General features: G+C 47.0%; 1 protein-coding gene across 8 annotated transcripts in view; it reads left to right on the top strand.

The window, feature by feature from the left end:
• Positions 1-20890, top strand: part of LOC113897300 (tumor necrosis factor receptor superfamily member 10D-like) — a 33587-nt gene extending 12697 nt beyond the window's left edge. Inside the window, exons 2-6 of one of the 8 annotated variants that reach the window (XM_027549920.1) lie at positions 10281-10407; positions 16950-17061; positions 17884-18128; positions 18576-18641; positions 20416-20890. In XM_027549920.1, coding sequence (XP_027405721.1) covers positions 10281-10407; positions 16950-17061; positions 17884-18128; positions 18576-18641; positions 20416-20432 — 567 coding nt within the window. In that variant the 3' untranslated portion in view covers positions 20433-20890. The other 7 variants (XM_027549916.1, XM_027549922.1, XM_027549921.1 and 4 more) reach the window with 7 other exon arrangements.
• The last annotated feature ends 342 nt before the right edge of the window (positions 20891-21232 follow it).

Genomic DNA, 21232 nt, shown 5'->3' with positions numbered 1-21232 from the left:
GACATTGCTCCAGGGGGTACAAGCCATGGCCACGAGCTTCCTCTCAGGGCACCTGGGTACAGACACAGGGATGACGTAGGGGACCCAACAGGGACAGCTGGCTGGATGAGGAGGAGGAAGGGGCAAGCTCCTGTCCCAGGTCTCCTGACAAGACAGTGGAGAGGGGACAGGCTTCTGCTGTCTGCAGGTCAGGATCCCCTCAGTCCCCCTCATTGGGCGGGAAAAGGATCCAGGCTTGTGCCCTGCAGCCCCCGGGCTCCTGCTGAGTGTTCAGAGCTGTCCTTGCAGGGCCTCTGCAAGGCCCACCCTGGCCTCCCTGGGCTGCAGGGGGAGTCCTGTGAGGGGAGGCCTCATCTAGGTCAAGGGTCACAAGGGTGTGGGCACAAGCTGAGCTTCATCCTTCAGTCAAGCTTTAAATGTGAGGCCCTCTCGTCCTCCACCTGTTGACTCTTCCTACCAACCTCAGCCAACACTGGAGTGTCAGAGGACAGCGAATTACTATTGACCTTCAAGTCCCCAAATAGGAAAGATTCAGGTGCTACTGGGGAACAGGGCTGGGTGTGAGGCCAGTCAAGTTGGCTCAGGGTTTTATGGGAACCTTGAAGGAGCACACTCATGGCCTCATTATGACTCTGTCTGCTGTCAGCACCTTTGGGCTTTCTAGGCCCCTTCTTGCTTACAAAAATAATTAAAGATTATATTTCGGACTCAATAGGTATAAAGATGAATATAACTGAGACTGAACTCTATGCAAATAGTTTTGTATGATTTCAAGATTTTTTAAAAAATTGGAGTATAATTGCTTTACAATATTGTATTATTTTCTGCTGTACAATGAAATGAATCAGCTATATGTATACACATAGCCCTCCCTCTTAGACATCCTCAATCCTCCAGGTCATCACAGAGAATGAAGCTGAATTCCCTGTGCTATACAGCAGGTTCGCACTAGTTATTTATTTTACACGTGGCGGTGTGTATATGTCAATCCCAATCTCTCAGTTCATCCCATCCCTCCCTCCCCCACCTCCGCCCCCGTCCCATGTCCAGATGTGTGTCCTTATATCTGTGTCTCTCCTCCTGCCCTGCAATAGGTTCATCTGTACCATTTCTCTAGATTCTACATATATACTGAAAAATTTTTCATGGGCCACTGATGGGATCATGGGCCCTAACCTGCAGCCTGCTGTGCCCAGTGGAGAAGCTAGCTTGGCCTAAGGGGAAATGTGTTGAAGAGGTGTGGGGATGGACAGGGCAAGGGGCAGTATGGGGCCACACAGTCAGATGAGGAGGGGCTCTGCAGCCTCAGAAGACCCCACCAGCATGGGAAAGCCTGGGGGCGGTTGGGGCTCTATAGGAAGAGGGGAGAAAATGGGGTACAGGGAAGCTCAGGAGTTTCCCTGGTGGCTCAGATGGTAAAGAGTCTGTCTGCCACACGGGAGACCCAGGTTTCATCCCTGGGTCAGGAAAATCCCCTGAGAAGGGAATGATCCCCTGATCCCCTGGAGAAGGCAGTGACTACCCACTCCAGTACTCTTGCCTGGAGAATCCCATGGATAGAGGGTCCTGGCAGGCTACAGTCCATGGGGTCGCAAACAGTTGGACATGACTTAGTGACTAAACAACAACAGTCAATATAAAACATTGCTGGAATTTTTTTTCTTAAATACTGTCTTTGAAATTCAGAATATATTTTTCACTTGCAAGGCATCTTGAGTCAGAGAAGCTGTTTGAAGTGCTCCATTCCCGTAAGGACCTGGTGATTACTCTATTGAACAGCACCAAATGAGCCTCTAAAACTTAGAGAAGGAAGTCCTAATTCCTGTCTCAACGTGCTCGTAGTCATTAAGAGACACAAAGAGGCACAGAAAAAATACAGTGATGAGGGAAGAGCCTTCAAACAAAGCTCACGCCATTGGGCCCTGACGGGAAAACAAGAGGAAAAATGGGTCCGACCTGTAGAGAGTCACAGTGACCCAAAGGAAGGGGGTTCTGTGATCTGAAACTGAGCTGAAGACTTGGAAGAGCTGTCACAACCCGGGACCCCATGTCCCTAGGCTTGACCTTCACCTCCTGGGCTTTCCTCCTTCAGATGACCTCAGTCTTCCTTGCAGGATCTGTCTCTCTCATCTAATTCATATTTATTAATAATGAAATATGCTCTTTAAAAAACCCAACCTTTAAAACCTTTCCTTAATAATGTTTTATGATGATGGCACTTCCTATTAATGATAAAAAACTAACTCTTCAATAATGATGATACAGCAACTAGGATGACTTCTGAAAAAGAATGATGTTTCTTCCTTATGCTCTTCTTATTGGATAATTAAAAATAGGTGGATCAATGAAGTAATTGTAATATATGAAACCAGAAGAGTACTGCAAAAATATGAGAATAAATTTCTTACCACTTTGGAAAGGGGAAGAACTTCTTCAGTATGACAACAAATTATAAAACTTGCCTAAAGGCTATATAAAAATTAAGAAGAAGGCCAAAGGGAAGAAATCATAATAAAGATAAAAACAAACTAGAAAAAAGTACTCAGAATACAAATCACACTTAGAAATGTAACTTCCTTAATCTGTAAGGATTCATAATGAACCGAAAGAAGATCAACGGGAAAATAGTAGACTTGAACAACATTATAAAACAATTAGACCAACAGACATCTATTGAATACTCCAGTTAACAACAAAATACATTCTTCTCAAGTGTGCATGGAACATTCTCCAGAATAAACCATGTACTAGCTCATAAAACAAATGTCAATATATTTAAAAGGAGAGCCATAATAGAACACATACCATCCCACCACAATGGAATGAAATTAGAAATCACAGACAGGAAGGAATTGGGGAACTTCACAGCTATGATAAAATTGAAACAACACACTTTCAAATAACCAATTAGTCAAAGAAGATATCAAAAAAGAAATTGTAAAATCTTTTGAGATGAATGAAACTGAAGATACCATATACCAACACTTATGGGATATGTCTAAAGCAGCTGAAAACTTAGAAAGAAATTTATGCCTATAAATGACTGCATTAAGGAAGAAGAAAAATCTCAAATCAATAACCTAATACTATACAGTGAGACACTAGAAAATGAAGAACATACTAAAGGTAAAGTAAACAGAGGAAGGAAATAGTACAGATTAGACCAGAAAGGAATGAAACTAAAGCTAGAAAAACAACAGAGTCCATGCTGATGAGCGTGTGATGGACCTTGTGGGGCCCTGGCCCTTCTGCTTGCCCAGGACTGCAGTAGAAACAGGAAAAGGCCATTCTGGTCCAATCTTCTGCCCCAAGAGGAAGTGGTGAAGGAGGGAGATCAGGTTCATGGAGGGGAAGGGAGCCAGCTGTGGTTGACTGGTTGCTCTAAGAGATGTTATGTTACTTATCACCTGTCTTGTTTTCACTAGCTGTCAATATATTCCTGAAACCTAAAGCAGGCAGCACAGAGCGGGTGCTCCTATGGTTGTTGAATGATTGAATAAAGGCTGCATGTATGCCACTGTGTGGTTGTTACAATATTTAGTAATAATCCTCCTAAAACTAAAAATTTCTGATTTTTTTCAAAATTATTACATTGATTATATTTGAAAATAAAACCATATATGTTTTCTGATGACGTTAGTAGGTGACTTTCTAGAAGAGTAGAATCTGGGTCAACCCACCAAGCATATTTTGTACTTGTAAATATACAAGTGTATTTTTACTGTAACCCAGCCTCACACACACACTTGGGCACAGGTGCGTCCAGCTTTGGTTTCTGGAATTCAGTGTTTTGATCTGATGTTGTGGGTCTTTCTTTGTTTTATTTTTCCTAACTGTGAAAAAAAAATTTCATATGATCCATTTATTTATTTATATTTTTGGCTGCGGTAGGTCTTCATTGCTGCATGCGGGCTTGTTCTACTTGCAGTGAGCAGGGGCTGCTCTTCAGTGCAGTGCCCAGGTTTCTCATTGCAGTGGCTTCTCTTGTTACAGAGCATGGGCGCTAGGCACGCGGCCTCAGTAGTTCCAGCCCTTGGGCTCATTAGTTGCAGTTCGAGGGCTCTAGAGCTCTGGCTCAGTAGTTGTGGTGCGTGGGCTTAGTCGTTCCACAGCATGTGAGATCTTCCTGCACCAGAGATCGAACCTGTGTCCCCTGCATTGGCAGGCAGATTCTTATCCTTTGTGCTCCCAGGGAAGTCCTAAATTAAATTTTAAGAAAAGAATGAGGTTGCATCCTAGTTTCATGTAGAAATTCTCCATTGTGGATGCAGCCTCCTGTTTTGAGATGGTTTCAAAAAATCAAAATTGGTACTTAATTTTGTCTTTTCACCTTCCCTGGAGACTATCGCACGCTTTCATTTCCTTATTTAGACTACTGATAATGGTGCAAAGCGTCTCCGCACTTGTGGAATAACTATTCTTCTGTTTTCCTAAGTGCCCTCATATATATTCCTCATTTGAGTCCCATATATCCTGGGATGGAGTGCCTGTCCTGATGGGGTGGGTGGGAAAGCACTACTGGGGCAGAAGAGACTGTGTGGGGTGCTGGGAGTGTTCTGTGTCTTGACTGAGTGATGGCTACTCAGCTGCATACAGTTATCAAAGCTGGAGCTGATACTTAAGAAGTGAGGATTACTGCAGGGAATGGTCTGTAAAAATAGAAACTATCAAAAGGAATCAAAATAAAATTGTAGGGTTGAAAAGTCAAATAGCCGAAGTGAAAAATCCACACTACACGTGTTTAACTGTGCAATTGACCGGTAGAAGAAAGGATCGGTGAGCTTGACGATAGGACAAAAGAACACAGGACAGATAGCCTCTGCATGTGCATTTCCTAAAGAAAGCACAGAGTCCCTGGTTTATCTCTTCTCCTAGACAGGGAAATAATTGGAGATCCCTTTGAAGAGTTTGTTGATATTATCAAACAATACAAGAAATAGCTACATTATCCACTAGCTAGAAAAGATTCAGATATTCATGAGTCTATGACCTAAATACATAATTTTATATAAAAAGAAGAATGTGTGTACTTTCCTCCCCCTCCTTGCAGTCTCTTCTGGAGAAGCTGTGAGTGGCACAGGGGCAGGGGTGTATGTTCTTGCTGGGTCATTCACTCCTTCCTTCCCCTCTTTGTTCCTGCATGGGTGGGTTTCCTGCTGTGACCCAAGATTTCCAGGCACCAGGTTTCTTGGAGACTGGAATTCAGCCCCTCCTCCGTCCATCTCCTCCCTGCCCTTCCCCTGGGAAAGGGGCCCCAGCCGGGCCTGACTCCCCACAGCCTCCCCCAGTGGTGTCTTGGGTTGCACCTGGGCCTGCTAGGCTCCTGGAGGTGCAGACTGGCTGTGACAGAGCTGTCGGGAAGGTATCTTGCTTGCTGGGGTCCTCCTGTGGCCCCTCACTTGTGAGCCTCCTGCCACTCTGGGGCCACCTTCTCTTTCTGTCCCCACTGGCCTTTCTGTAACCTTCTCAGTAGGCCTGGTGACTCAGCCCTGCAACCTCACAGAGACCCGTTTTTTTTTTTCCTCTCATGGACCTTAGGGCCTAGCTCTTCTCCTTTTTGAATTGCTGGGAGGCTCCACAGTCAGGCTTCTGTCCCCTTCCCAAAGCCAAGGTGCTGAGTACAGAGCTGTATCCACTCCCAGGGGCTGCCCTTCTGCCCCTGCCCATTGGCCCCTCTGCCTCACCCTGAAGCCATGGGAGCACAACCTGCTGTTTTACTCCCCCGCAGTCCTCCAGTGCCATCTCTCCTCTGCTCCGCAGTCTGCTCCTGCTCAGTTATCCCCGCTTTCCTCCAAACCAGCACCAGATGTCCTGTGACAGCTCACAATAGGAAACTCCCATCTTCCAGCTCTGTACCTTTTTTCCTGACATTTCACTTTTTCCCCAATCTCCCCACCCCAACATGGACACTCCATCTCCTGTGGGGCTCTCTAACAGTTAGGAAGATAACCATGAGAAGATAAGTGCATTCCCAAGATGGTATGTATCTGTTGTTATGTTGGAGCCCTTCAATCACCCTTTCTCCCAAAAACCTCAATCACCAGCATCCTGAGAGCCAAGAACTTGTGAATATATTTGAAAATAGATTAAATTAGATTCTTGATTATGTTCTTACTAGAACATGAGGCTTCCTAGAAGAAATAGAATATCTGGGTTAACCTAGAGGGGTATTTTTTCTACACACACACACACACACACACCCACTCCCCCCACGCACTCTTTTGGTTCTTACCAACAGTTCATTCATTTTGGTCTGGAGATTGGGGGAGCTATGATGTCAGGGTTGCTCACAATTGATTCCATGTACTTGTTCTGCCCCATGATGGAGAAAAGTCAGGCCCAGGACTGGAGCTGAGAAGTCAGAGGGTTTTATGTTTGGGCCGGGACAGGGGCAGGTCTGTACAGAGCTCTTCAGAATTCTGCAGGTGAATGAGGGCAGACCCTGGCAGAGTATTCACACCTTCAGAGGGAGAATGAGATCCTCAGAATGTGAATGTCATCACTGTAGGGAGGGAAGACCCCATGTAAGGAAAGTGGTCCAGACAAAGCTCACCCCCATCCTGTATGCCCTGGATTATGTAGCGGAAAGCAGGGACCTGCATTTCCTGGCTTCCCTGGTGGCTTAGATGGTAAAGAATCTGCCTGTAGTGCAGGAGCCCTGGGTTCAATGCCTGCGTCAGGAAGATCCCCTGGAAGAGGGAAAGGCAAGCCACTCCAGTATTCTTGACTGGGAAATCCCATAGACAGAGGAGCCTGGCAGGCTATAGTCCATAGGGTTGCAAAGAGTTTAGCAAGATTGCAACTAGCACTAACTGTTATAGAAAATAAACATACCATTATGGCAACAATCAGATAATACATAAAGGTTCCTATGAGCAATCTCTCTCCAGCACTGTCCTGTTTGGCTCTTGACTGCAGCTAAGGACAGGGAGAAATCTGCCCATGAAAAGATGTCCCAAAAGGTGATGGGGTGACACACGACGTCACCCATACCTTTCTCAACTGCCCCAGGAGAAAGAGTAATGGCGGTTACAATGACTGCTGCCTCCAAAGCGGCTTCATTCTGGTGTCTTTTTGTGTCCTTCCTCTAAAGGGGAGGATCCCACATGTGACTGGGCTTTTGAAAGCATAACTCCTTCACAAGAGAGGTCTGAGAGAAGCCTAGTGGTATTTGAATCTTGTTTAATGTTTTTTGATTGTAACTAAAGGGCAATAAGAAGTACCCTTTGCTGATCTAGAGGTGTCTTCCTTATCTGGAAGTGCTCTGAGTGGCATAATTCACAGGAAATTTGAGAACTTTTCCCCTAAGATCAGGAAAAAGACAAGGATGCCCCACTCACAACTTTTATCCACAGAGTACTACAAGTCCTAGCCAGAGGAATTAGGCAAGGAAAAGAGGCATCCAAATACAAAACCAAGAAGTAAAACTGTCACTGTTCTCAGATACATGATTTTGTATATAGAAAACCCTCAAGACTCCATCAAAAACTCTTAGAATAAATGAATTCAATAAAGCTACAGGATACAAAATCAGCATGAAAAAAACCATTGTATTTCTTTATATTAATAATAAACCAGCAGAAAGAGAAATTAAGGAAATAATGTCATTTACAATTGCATCAAAAAGAATAAAATTTCTAGGAATAGATTTAACCAAGGAGGTGAAAGATATGCATATTGAAAAGAGGACATTGAAGAAGACACATCTGTGACAACATGGATGGGCCTTGAGGGCATTATGCTAAGTGAAATAAACAGGACAGAGAAAGCAACTACAATATAATCTCTATTATATGTGAAATCTTAAGAAAAAAATCAAGCTCAGAGATACAGGGAACAAACTGATAGCTGCCAGAAGTAGGAGGCAGCAGGGTGGGGTGGGAGAAATGGGCGAAGAGGATCAAAAGGCAAAAAGAAAAGAAAAAAGGACTGGATGTAAACTGAGAGTTAACAGACTCAAGAGAGTACTTGACTGCAGGCTTTAGCACAGGGACTGAGGAGGGTTTTGGGGGGCTGGTTAAAATGTCTCTTGCTTCCTCTTGGTTCTCAGTGTCATGGTAGGTGATGAGGCTGGGGGTACACAGGACCTCCACCAGCCCGAGTCATCAGTTGCATCCAATCTGCCTTGGGTTCTCTCTGGCAGCTCCCCTCTCCAGGACCAGCTTAGACTCCCCTCTCCCCTAATTGGACTGTTAACAAAAGACCTGCCTCAGGCCTCAGGGGTCAAGGGACAAAGTGTACCTTTTTTTAAATTTTTAAATTAAAAACAAAACATGGGGATTCCCCGGTGGTCCAGTGGTTAGGACTCTTTGCTTCCACTGCAGGGGCACAAGTTTGCTCCCTGGTCAGGGAGCTAAGTCCCCATATGCCATAAGGCAGCCAAAAAATAAAATGAAACAAACAAAAAACTTCCTCCAACTTCCCTGGTGGTCCAGGGGTTAAGAATCTGCTTGGCAAAGCAGGGACAGGGATTGGATCCCTGCTCCAAGAAGATTCCATATGCTTTGGGGCAGCTAAGCTCCTGCACCACAACTTCTGAAGCCTGGGCTCTAGAGCCTGTACTCCACAAGAGAAGCCATGGCAATAAGAAGCCCGCCCACCAGGACCAGAGAGTAGCCCCTGCTGTCTGCAACTAGAGAACAGCCAGTGCGCAGCAATGAAGACCCGGCACAGCCAGAAATGAATGAATTAATTAAAAAAAATTTTCCAAACAAACAAAACCCCAAACTTTCCTCAAGTCACACAGGGATTTATTGACTCTGGATGATCAGAATTCAGAGCTCTTAGTGGACATGTTGGTATTCTGGTCCACAATTTAAAAAAAGAAAAAACAATACAGGGTCTGGCTGGGGGGCACTGCTGTGACAAACAACACATATGAAAGCTCTTCCCCACCCTGGGCCCCCGCCAGGCTTCTGAGGGGGCAACTTCGAGAACACCTCCCAGGGCTGCCCGGCAGCCCAGGACAGAAACCCTTGTTTGCAGTCTGCAGCATTCTGACAGGAAGCAGGCCTGTGGCGCTTCCTGTCCAGAAAGCAAAGGCAGAGAGGGATTTAACTCCTTTTGGAACCAGGCTCACCTGTGAGTAGATTATTCCTTTCAGTGGAAGAGGTTTTCATAATAAGGGTTCCTTTCTCTTTTATATTGCATGACTAAATCTGAAAGGTGCTGTGATGGACAGACTTTGATGGAAACTTAAAAAAAAAAAAAAAAACAATTTGTACTTGCCTTGCTGTCATAAGCACTACACCCTCGTAGGATAGAGGGCCCAGCACCAGTGAAGTATGGGGGACAGACTTGGGCTCAGGAACAGCAAAAGTATGGAGTCCGTGGGGAGAGCCCACACATATCAGAGACCCTGAAGAAGATACTGGGAACCCTGAGGAGTGAATGCTAGCTTTTTAGGTACCATCAATGGCCGTTTGGTACCTTTTTAAAAACAGATTTTATTTAAATGCCACTATTTATTGATTTGTCTGCCTTGGGTCTTTGTTTCAGCAGGGGGATCTTCCTTCCATCCTGTGGGTTTCTTTACTTGTAGTGCATGCACTCTCTAGTTGTGGAGGGCAGGACTCAGTAGTTGGGGGTGTGCCAGCTCAGTAGCTTGAGGCATGTGGGATCTTAGTCCCCCCTGCTGCTGCTGCTGCTAAGTCACTTCAGTCGTGTCCGACTCTGTGTGATCCCACAGACGGCAGCCACCAGGCTCTCCCATCCCTGGGATTCTCCAGGCAAGAACACTGGAGTGGGTTGCCATTTCCTTCTCCAATCCGTGAAAGGGAAAAGTGCAAGTGAAGTCGCTCGGTTGTGTCCGACTCCTAGCGACCCCATGGACTGCAGCCCTCCAGGCTCCTTCGTCCATGGGATTTTCCAGGCAAGAGCACTGAAGTAGGGTGCTGTTGCCTTCTCCATTAAATAAATACTTATTTGTAATTCTATAGTAGAGTGATTATTAACACTATTTATATGAGATAGGCCCAGGGCAAAAAGGTTCACCAGGTCTGTCTCATTTCATTAAGTACTTAAATCTCAGAAAGTGCAAGTGAGTCTGGCAAACTACTCATTTTTCTAACAATTCAAGATTTCTTAGTTGACCCATCACTCCCCTACAGTACAGTACAGGCATCTCTTGGATCTCCTTCTTGGATGTCCATGTTCTCTGGCCTCCTTGGGGCCCTGGTCAATAAAGCGGGGACGGGGAGGAGCAGAAGCCGGGAGTGGGCAGAAGGCAGTAGTTAGAAGACAGGTGGTTTATTCATTTTTTTCAACCCGTGGGGCATTAGGACCTGCCTGGAACGCAGATTCTGAGTCTCTCCGGCCAGATGACAACAGAGCACGTGGGAGGAGCCCTGTCCCCGCCTCCCAAAGGCACAGACCTGCCTGGCACTGAAGGAAAAACCATGTCACACGGTTGGTATTCGCTGACGGGAATTCTCCTTCGGTAAAGTCCCAGCCCCTCTCCTGCGCCACGCGTGATTGGCTGGAAGTGGTAATGATTATATCAGCAGGCACTGGCTCATTCTTTACCGCGGGTGGTGCAGTCCCAGGGCGGGGTGGTTTAAAAGTAGAGGCAGGCTCAGATTAAATAGCAGAGCTCCCCTCCGCGCACCTCGCAGGGGTGATCTCGCGCCCCACGAAACACACTTTCATTTCTGATGGTTCTGGAGGTTGTCACCCCGTGGCAACCTGGACAGCGAACGCTCCCCGACCGCACCGTGCAACGGGGACAGAGGGCAGCGGCCGCCTCGAGCTCCCGGGCAGGGTGCACCCAGGGCCCCAGACCTCGACTCCGGGGCCCGTGGGCTCTCATCTTCACTGTCTTGCTGTTGGTGAGTTCCCGCCGCGAATCCTGGCTCCAAAAGGCGCTCTTGGTGGCCCGGAAAAGGCCCGGGCGCGCCTGGCTGGGCAAATCCCGTCAGGACCCGCCTGGGCAAGTCCAATACGCGGCGTGTTGGTGGGGGGCGCTAGAGGAGTGCGGATCCCTGGCATCTACTTGCTGCCTGGAAGATCTGGCTCCTTGGAGCCCGGGGCCCAGGGAGCATCAGATCGTCATTTCTTTCCTTTCCCTTCCCTTTTCCCTCTGCCGACCCTCCTCACTCTTTTCTCTCTCTTTTGCTATTTTGCACTGCATGTATATTCTAAAACGTGTCCTTTGTAAATCATTAAGTGTAGGCTCCATCTTCCCCCCATCACTGCCTTAAGCACCCTTACATTTCCTTTTCTCTGAAAGGAGAACAACTCAAAATTGCTTCCAGCTCCTTGCGCTTTATGAATAGAAACCACCAATCAACTCAGCTTGGGTCAGATTCTCACCACTTTCTTTCAGAGGGGAGTTGGAGGCTCTGGGTGTGGTTCAGCACTGCTGCTGCTGCTAAGTCGCTTCACTCGTGTCCAGCTCTGTGAGACCCCATAGACGGCAGCCCACCAGGCTTCCCCGTCCCTGAGTGTGCATTTTTAAGAAACTCACCATGGGGAAAAATGTGCACACTTGGCACTGCTTTCTTGCATTGTTTGAGGCTCTTTTCAAACTTGCTTAGAGGGTCAAATAAAAAAAAAACTGAGGGTCTAACAAAGTTACAGGAATCGTGAAAATATGCATCTTTCATTGACCAAATTAGTACCAAAAATCTGGAAAGAAATAGCATTTTGTATTCACAGGAAGTATAGAATTCGTTTTTAAAGTATCGGTCTGTAATAGGTAGGACTCATGTTGAACACGTGATGAATGGGTCTGGGTGCCTGGCAAGTATCCAGTGTAGCCATGTGCATTGTCTGTTGGGTAACTCCTTAGAAGTGGAGTTGCTGGGTCAGTGGGTTAGATAATTTTACACTTTTGCCTGGATAATGACAAACTGTTCTCCCAAAGAAGACTGGACCATTTTAACTCACACCAGGAGTCCACAAGGGTGCCCTATTTCCCTGCACCCTTGCACACTGAGCTCAAACGGTAAAGGATCTGCCTGTGATGCAGGAGACCAGGGTTTGATCCCTGGGTTGGGAAGTTCCTGTGGAGAAGGGGATGGCAATCCACTCCAGTACCCTTGCCTGGAGAATTCCACAGACAGAGAAGCCTGGCGGGCTACAGTCCATGGGATCGCAAAGAGTCGGAGACGACTGAGCGACTAACGCACGCACGCACTTGCACACTGAACTTTAACACTTTCCCAGTCTAAGAAGTAAAGATGGGGCACCATAGTGTCATGGTTTTGATTCTTCCATTCCAGTAGAGTGTTTCAAGTATCCATGAGATTGCTGAGACTGGGAGTGGATAACCAGGAGACCCCAGGTTAGGACATAGGGGAGGGCACAAAATTCAGACAATAAAAGAGCTAACAAAAATCTTTACACAAATTCTTTCAGACAACAGGAGTTCTTCACTACTTCTTCTAAGGCCAACATAACCCTAATACCTAAACCTAACGGAAACATTTGAAAAGAAGAAAAAATACTTTTAAATACCCTTCCTAAAAACAGAGGCAAAATTCCTTTACAAAGCAAATAGTTAACTAAATTCAGGAAGATTTAAAGAAGAAAACATACCATGACCAAATGGGGTTAATCTCAGGAATAAGTGTTGGATTAACATCTGAAAATCAGTCAGTGTTTTTCACTATATTAACAGTATGGGGGCTTCCCTGGTGGTCCAGTGGTTAAGAAACTTTTGCAATATGAGAGACACCAGTTCATTCCCTGGTCTTGGAGGATCGCACATGCCTGGGAGCAACTGAGCCCATGTGCTACAACTACTGAGCCTCCAAGTTGCTGAAGCCTGTGCACCTAGAGTCTATCCTCCACAACAAGAGAAGCCACTGCAGTGAAAAGGCTACACATGAATCACGAGTATCCTCCACTCGCCACACTAGAGAAAGCCTGCGTGCAGCAACAGAGACTTAGCACAGCCAAAATAAATAAATAGGTCTTTAAAAACTATGGCAGAAACCATCACATAAAATAACTATCCTCTAATTAACAATTTAAAACACACACACACAAACCAGTGTAAAGGAGAAAAGCTATATGAACAGCTTAACAGATGCAGAAAAAGAATTTGAACTGACACTTAACCCCCTGTAATGAAAAGGTGAAAGTGTTAGTTGCTCAATCGTGTCCCAGCAACTTGCAACCCCATGGACTGTAGCCTGCCAGGCTCCTCTGTCCATGGAATTCTCTAGGCAAGAATACTGGAGTGGATTGCCATTCCCTTCTCCAGGGCATCTTCCTGACACAGGGATTGAACCTGGGTCTCCTGCGTTGCAGGCAGAGTCTTTACTGTCAGAAAAAAGTCTCATTTTATCAGGGTAGAAGGGACCTTCCTCCATATGATGAAGGCCACTCCCTCTTGGAGTCACATTAGAGATTAGGATAACTGAGGAAGGGGCATGAGGGAATGTTTTGAAGCAAGCTAATTTCCATGATCTAGATAGAGGGTTTGAATTTCACAAGTGTATGCATTAAAAAAAAAAACAACAACACTTTGAATGGTACCCTTAAGACTGTGCACGTCTTTCTTTGGAAATCTTAACATTGAAGTAAACTGTAAAGAAATATTGAGCTCGAGTTACTGACATAATGCCGATGTATTAAGAGTTGCAGATATGAATTTCATCATAAAAATAAGACACTTAGGAGAATGAACAGAGGGGGATGAATAGAGAAAGAAATATGTGATACACCTAAGTTACAGAACTTAGGTGGTGAGCATATAAGAGTTGAGTGAATGAATCTTAGAACTTTGTTGGATGTTTGAAACTGTTTGTAACAAAACATTGAGGGAGAGAGTCTGTGAGAGGAGAACCAGGGAAGAAAGGAAGGCATAGGATTGTGAGGGCAGGGAAAGGAGAGTCCACCAATTTGGGGTGACTCGGAGGAGGCCCAGACTGGGGAAGGGATGATTAGGGGACACATATGAGCTTAGCTGTCCCCAAATATTTAACAGGTGGCATTTTATCTTGTTTAGATCTAGGCAGTTGAACTGGGCTCAACATAAGCTGTTTCCATTTAACTTTGTTTTTCTTTCTTTTTTTCTTCTTCATGTCACTTTCTACTTTAAATCACTCCCAGATTAAAGTTACAAAACTATACAAAACCCTTGGTTTCCTGTATCATCTGAAACATAGCTGCTGACATGACAGATCCCATGACTGGACACTTGAATGTATATTTCCCACAAATGAGGACAGTCTCCTCCCAAATGACAATACAATCCTGAATGTCAGAACACTATCATCAACACATTAATCCTGGTGGAAGCCTCAGACTCCAGTGATTTCAGATTGGCCCCATTGTGTCATTTTTAGCACAGAGACTTGGCTAAAAACCCTGTATTGCTATTTCTTCTTTCTCCATGTGATTCTAGTATTTTGTGGAACACTGACAGCTTCCTTTTGGGGACTGCTTGTTGGATTAAAGCCACAAGTCCATTACTCAATATGCGATTCTATATCCTGATTATGAAAAATTGTATTCATGGCAGAACGCTCATTTGTGAAAATGTGTGTGTGTGTGTGCACGCACATGTGAGAAAGAAAGAGAGAGCCTGAGAGTATTCACACATGTGGTCAAATAGAAGAAGTCAAGACACAAAATAATGGATGTTTTCTCTAATCCAGGGGATCTCTATGGTTTCTGTATTCTTCTAAAAACAATTTTCCTTGCCCATACTTTCTGGGCTTCCCAGGTGGTACTAGTAGTAAAGAACCAGCCTGCCAACACAGGAGATGCAAGAGACTGAAGTTTGATCCCTGAGTCGGGAAGATCCCCTGGAGGAGGAAATGGCAGCTCACTCCAAAATTCTTGCTGGGAGAATCCCATGGACAGAGGAGCCTGATGGGCTACAGTCCATGGGGTTGCAAAGAGTTGGACATATCTGAGCACATACTTTCTGGAATAAACATATTTTAAGAGGAAGGAATACAGGGGGAAAAACTTAAGTGTAAGTTACTTGCCGGCACAAAAGGCCAAAGAACAAACATGAATGAGAGTTTAGAGCTGGGAAGAAAGATCCCAGTTGTGTTTCATTTTGCAGGTAGTGGTCAAGGAAATGTGGGGTGGATCCTAGAAGGGGTGAGAGTGTGGAAGCCACTCATGCCTGTCCCTGCTTTGTCCCCATAGGTCAAAGCTGCTTCAGCCATGTCTATAAGGAAGGATGAAATTCACCAGCAGTTATCAGCCCCACTGGAACAGAGCCCCCAGCAGAAGTTATGTCCACCAGGTAGATTCTAGGACTGGTCTCCAACCCTTGTCTTCATGTCTGTGTGTTTATTTTTGGCTGTGCTGAGGCTGTGTTGCTGCATGGGCTCTCTCTAGTTGTGGAGAGCGGGGCCTGCTCTCCAGTTGCAGTACTTGAGCTTCTCCCTGGGGGGTTTCTCCTGTTGCAGAGCACAGGCTCTCGGGTGCACGGGCTGCAGTAGTTGCAGCCTGTGTGCTCAGTAGTTGTGGCTCCCGAGCTGTAGAGTGCAGGCTCAGTATTTGTGACACGTGGGTTTAGCTGCTCTGCAGCAGGTGGGATCTTCCCAGACCAGGGATCGAACCCATGTATTCTGCATAGGCAGGCAGATTCTTTACCACTGAGCCACCAGGGAAGCCCCTGACCTTTCTTTTTACTGTTTAATGTGCCAGCTATGAATGTGACTTGAATGTGTGGCTTGTAATATATTTCTGTTGGCAGTGCTGGTCTAGGGTATGTGTTAGATGAAGAATCAAAAGATGAAAGCCCGGTTGAGGAGAGTTCCCCTTGTGGATTCCATAGATGGCCAAAAGAGGCCTCCCCAGCCACACTGGCAGCCTCAGGGAATCCTGCGGGGATTTCCTCACCAGCTTTTCCCTTCCTTCCCAAGACTCTATATGAAAGAAGCCATTGGAGGTTGTGCCGCATACACCAATGGGATAGACTACACCAATCATTCAAACGCTCTCCCTTCTTGCTTACTTTGCATGACTTGCAAATCAGGTACAGAACCTGCAGTCTCCCATGCCTGCAGTTAGGGTGCTGAGTGATGAGATGGGATTTAAATGGGACGAGGAGTCAAAGACCTGATTTCCAGCCCAGCTAGGTCTTCATCCTGTCTTAGGTCAGTAAAATAATGAAAACAGAAGTTATTTGCATAACGCATGCCAACTGGTAGGGAAGTCTTTCAGAACATCAGCTGGAAAGAGGAGAATAACGTGTCCCTTGATGAAGGGGGCTGGATGGTAACAGTGCAGAAGGCCTGGGGGAGTGGGGCAGGGCTGGGTTTGAGCTGTGTGATGTGTCTGATCCTGGACCAGGCTCCTGTGGGCGCCATGCCCTCTGCTCTGGGGTCTCAGCCTCTCTCAGCCTTCATGACCTGAGGTCCCTCTGCCTCTCCAGCAGGGCATCACCCGTTGGGACATCACCCAAGGGTTCCTCTCCATCCACAGCATCTCAGATTACACCTCACCCCAGCCCACTTGCTCCTCATTTGTGATCTAAAACATTTTTCTTCACAACCCTGATGCAATCCGTAATGATGCACAGTCCCTTTTGTATGCCTCTATTGGTGACACGCGAACAGTGGCTGTTCTATGGATGGTCTATGTGTGTTGCCACAGAAAATGACCACAAAATTACTTAAAAATAGATTAATTCATTTATTTTTGGCTGTTCTGTGTCTTTGTTGCGGAACAAGGGCTTTCTCTAGTTGTGGTGAGTGGGGCTACTCCTTGTTGCTTCTCATCGTGGTGCACAGGCCCTAGAGCACAGGATCAGTAGTTGTGGCACACGGGCTTAGCTGCCCCGCAACATATGGGATCTTCCCAGACCAGGGATGGAACCTGTGTCCCCTACTTTGACAGGCGGATTCTTAACCACTGGACCACCCAGGAAGCCCTCTGAATTACTTCTTGAACTGAGTGGATGGAGATCTGGGTGGTGAAGAAGGGTTGAGAGACATATGAGGGAAACACACCCTCAAAACCTTATCTTTGGTCTCTAGGAGAAGAAGAAAAAAATTGCTGCACCCTGATCAACGACACTGAGTGTCGGTGCAAATCTGGCACTTTCCATGGAGAAGATGCACCTGAATTCTGTCAAAAATATAGCACCGGGTGAGACACAGGAGCCTAGGGGGGCTTCCAACCCACAGGAGACCCCAGTTTCCTTGTACCCACTTCTGTCTCCTGCTTCCGTGAAGCCCCTCCCACCTCCCAGAGCTCGTTGTGCCTGTGGGGTTTCCTGAGCCTGCAGCAGTGCTCCCTACCACCACTGTTTGTCCTGCACGGCTTTCCCAGTGGCCCCTTCCCACGTCTCCTCGGGAGGGACCTAGAAAGACCGAAGTGCTGACAGCAGACAGAAGTCATGAGGAGGCCACGTGTGTGCTCCTCCAAGGTTCCTATAAAACCGGAGCCAACTCGACAGGCCTCACACCCAGCCGCTTGTTCCCCAGTAGCACCTGAATCTTTCCTCTTTGGGGACTCGGGGGCCAATAGTAATTCACTATCCTCTGATGCTCCAGTGTTGGCTGAGATTGGTAGGAAGAGTCAACAGGTGGATGAGAGGGCCTCATATTCAACTTTGACTAGAGGATGAGTGAAACTTGTGCCCACACCCTTCTGACCCTTGAGCTGGACGAGGCACCCCCGCCTCACAGAGCTTCCCATGCAGCCCAGGGAGGCCAGGCGGGCCTTGCAGAAGAAGCCCAGCTCCTGAAGGACAGCTCTGAACACTCAGTAGGAGCCTGCGGGCCGCAGTACACAATATTGGATCCTTCTCCCACCCAGGGAAGGGGAGTGAGGGGACCCTCCCCTGCAGACAGCAAGAGCCTGTCTCCCCTCCACTGTCTTGTCAGGGGACCCAGGACGGGAGGCTGCCCCCTCTTTCTCCTCATCCAGCCAGCTGTCCCTGATGGGTCCCCCTGTGTCTGTACCCAGGTGCCCTGATGGGAAGGACATGGACATGAACTCTACCCTCCGGAGCAATATCAAGGGTATGGACCAAGAATCAGGTACCCTGGCCCATGGGGAGGCCCCAGTTCCTGGAGAGCTAGCAACCATGAGCCAGAGACTACCCATGACTCCCTCTCCCTCCTCAGGCCCTTCAAGCCTGATGATTGGAATTGTAACTGGAATTGTAATCACCGTTTTCCTAATCGGATGTGTGGTATGCTACTTGAAAGGTGAGGTTCTAGAAGGGAAGGAGATGGTGCTGGCTCCCTCCTCCATCTCCCCAATCCTCCTGTTCCTTCTGGCTTGTCTCTGATCTTGTTACCCAGGAAACCCCTCCTCCTCCCACCTCTCCTGGTCCTACAAAACTGATCACATCGGGCCCCCAACTCAGCTGACGGTCTCCTCTTCCCCCTGGCCGAGTCTGGTGGGAGGAGGCAGGAGAAGAGGGTGGTTCAGTAGCACTGCACAGAGATTTTACATGGGTTTCATTTTACTTCATTTTCTCCCTTCTCTTCTCCTCCCTGAGGGTTCTCCAGATTTAGAACGTCCCGCTTGCAGTCACAGGCCCGGGGCTCTTTGTTCAGTGTCTGAACCCCCAACCTGCACCCTGTCCCTAGGAAAGGAGGTGTGGCAAGAGCACCCTCCCCACCATTCAGTGTATGTCTCTTCTCTTCTAGGTCCCTTTAATGAGTGCTGGCACAAGGTGATCGGTTTCTCCAGCATCTGGCGGCCTCAGACCCTCGGTAACTGCATCTACAACAAAGCCCAGGGTGGACATGGTCCCCGGTTTGTCCTATGCTGTTGTCCCTGACTCTCTCAACTGGCCTGGGGGCTCTAGGCTGAATGTAGGAGGGAGACTGGCCTGCTGAGAGCTGTCCTATGGCTGGTTGGCAGCGCTGGCCCTGTCCTTACTGTTTGAGACACACTCACTCTGTAGCCCTGGGGCGTGGGGGGTGTCAGGCAGGGGTGCTCAGTTCCCCTTTGCATCACACCACAGTCTGGGTGCCATCAGCAGAGCCCAGATGTGCTGAGTCTATGCCCACTTGGGGGGCACAGCACAGGTGTAGGTGGGAAGGGAGAACCCACTGTGTCCCCTCAGAAGCTGTAGGGGTTTGTGGGTTTGTGACTCCTGAGTCAGTGCCTTGCTTTTTCGAGGCCCTTTTCTGGCGCTTATGTCCCCCAGGAAGGTCTGGTGCTCTGGACTATGCACACAACAACAGGCTGACCAATGGAGATTCACTTTCCATTCTGGTCCCTTGGCAGAAAAAGAAGCTGACAGAAGACAACGCCCAGTCCCGAGATGCAGCAAGCAGACTGTCTGTTGCTGAGTGTGGGGCTCTGGCCCTTCTGCTTGCTTGGGACTGTGGTAGAGACAGTGAGAGGCAATGGGTCAGGTCTCCTCTTCTCTGGGGAGGTGGTGATGGAGGGAGACCGGGGCATGGAGGGAAGGGAGCCCACCCCCTGCTCTGGAAAGAGACCGGGGCATGGAGGGGAAGGGAGCCCCAACCCCTGCTCTGTTCCACTGGCAGCTCTGATGCTACTTCTCATCTGTCTTGTCACCACATCCCTCGTCTAGAACAGGGCAGGCGAAGGGTAATCACTCCTCCCATCACTGACCCAGTGATGGAGTCAGAGCTACATAATATTTTTCTGTGTGACTGTTACATACTTTTAAGCCATTCCTCATCATAGTGGGAATTTCACATTTATTTCAAAAGTATTGTTAAGTTGAATCTACTTGAAGTAAAATTTCTTTGTCAACATATAGAAGTATTTTCACTATGTATATGCGTGTGTGTGTATATATATATGACGTGGGCATGGCAACCCACCCCAGTATTCTTGCCTGGAGTATCCCCATGGACAGAGGAGCCCAGCAGGCTACAGTCCATGGGGTCGCAAAGAGTCAGACATGACTCAGTGACTAAACATATGTATATAATATATGTATACATACACAGACACACACACACACACATACAGAGACGTTTACAGTTTGGGGTCGTATCATTTCAATAGTTTTGAGGTTTTTGAGTATTACCTTAATTTATAAATTAATCTAGGAGGAATTGAGATCTTTTAGCTATTCTATATTTTTCTTATGAAAAGAGTTAGCATTTTAAGTTAAGAGTTTTATAATACCTCAACTCCATGTGTGTTTTTCTTCTGTAAATTGCTCATTTCTTGTTGAGGCTGTATCTTTGTATTACAATGTTCTATAACCTTATGAGTGTATCCAACTCATAATTCATTATAGAATTTATTGTCATAATTTTTAACATTCATCCATCCACACATTCACATTTAAGTATTATTGTTGAACCATTAGAGTTTTATAAGAACACAATCGTATATAAAATAATGACTCTTCTGTCCACTCCCTTCAAAGATCCTGCATTGGTTTTGATTTGCTTACGGCTGCATCTGCCAGAATTTCAGAACAAGGTTTACTAGGCTCAGTTCTGTAACCTAGGACCCCCGGTTAAGACCAAGGCTGCTCTCCATTGTGTTTTACAGAAACCAGCAACACCTGAAGGATCTCAGAGGAGAAGATGGCTGCTGGTTCCAACAGATGTCACTGAAAGCGAGTGTTTTTTTCCTGGGCAGGGGATCAGGAATGGAGGGAGGAGGGACTGTGTCCTAATTTCTGTCTCCATAGCGGTTAGGGCAACTCAGAGAGGGGATGGCTTGTCCCTGAACCATCAGAACTCTAATTCCCTCCCTGCCCCCTCCTCTTTTTCCCACCCTGCACCCCTCTGTCCTCTAACAGTGGCCCCTAACACCTCCCTGTCCTTCCCTCCTCCACCATCTTCTCTCCTCCCTGGTTGCTCAGGGCCAGGTTGACCCACTCTGAGACATCCGAGAGGTTGTGCTGTCCAGCAGGGCACCCCCTGGCCCAGGGAGGCTGTGGAGCCCCTGTCCATGCATGCTAAGTCTCTTTTATCATGCCTGACTATTTGCAACCCCATGGACTGTAGCCTGCCAGGCTCCTTAGTCCATGGGATTCTCCAGGCAAGAATACTGGAGTGGGTTACCATGCCCTCCTCCAGGGATCATTCCAACCCAGGGATCAAACCCATATCTTACATCTCCTGCATTAGCAAGCAGGTTCTTTACCACTGGCGCCACCTGGGATGCCCCGAGGACCGCCTGAACTGTGGCTAAATCTGATAAGCTGTATTATATAACTCGATACTGTTGTTCAAGGAGTTGGTAGAAAAAAGGACTGTAATTTATCTTAACAGTTTTTTGGTTTTTTTTTGTATATTGATTACATGTTGAGGGGCTTCCCTGGTGGCTCAGATGGTAAAGAATTCACCTGTAATGCAAGAGA

This window comes from Bos indicus x Bos taurus, chromosome 8 (assembly GCF_003369695.1).
Source record: "Bos indicus x Bos taurus breed Angus x Brahman F1 hybrid chromosome 8, Bos_hybrid_MaternalHap_v2.0, whole genome shotgun sequence".
NCBI classification, from domain to species: Eukaryota; Metazoa; Chordata; class Mammalia; order Artiodactyla; family Bovidae; genus Bos; species Bos indicus x Bos taurus.
The sequence above is the reverse complement of the archived record's forward strand: the minus strand, read 5'-3'. Positions and strand labels throughout refer to the sequence as shown.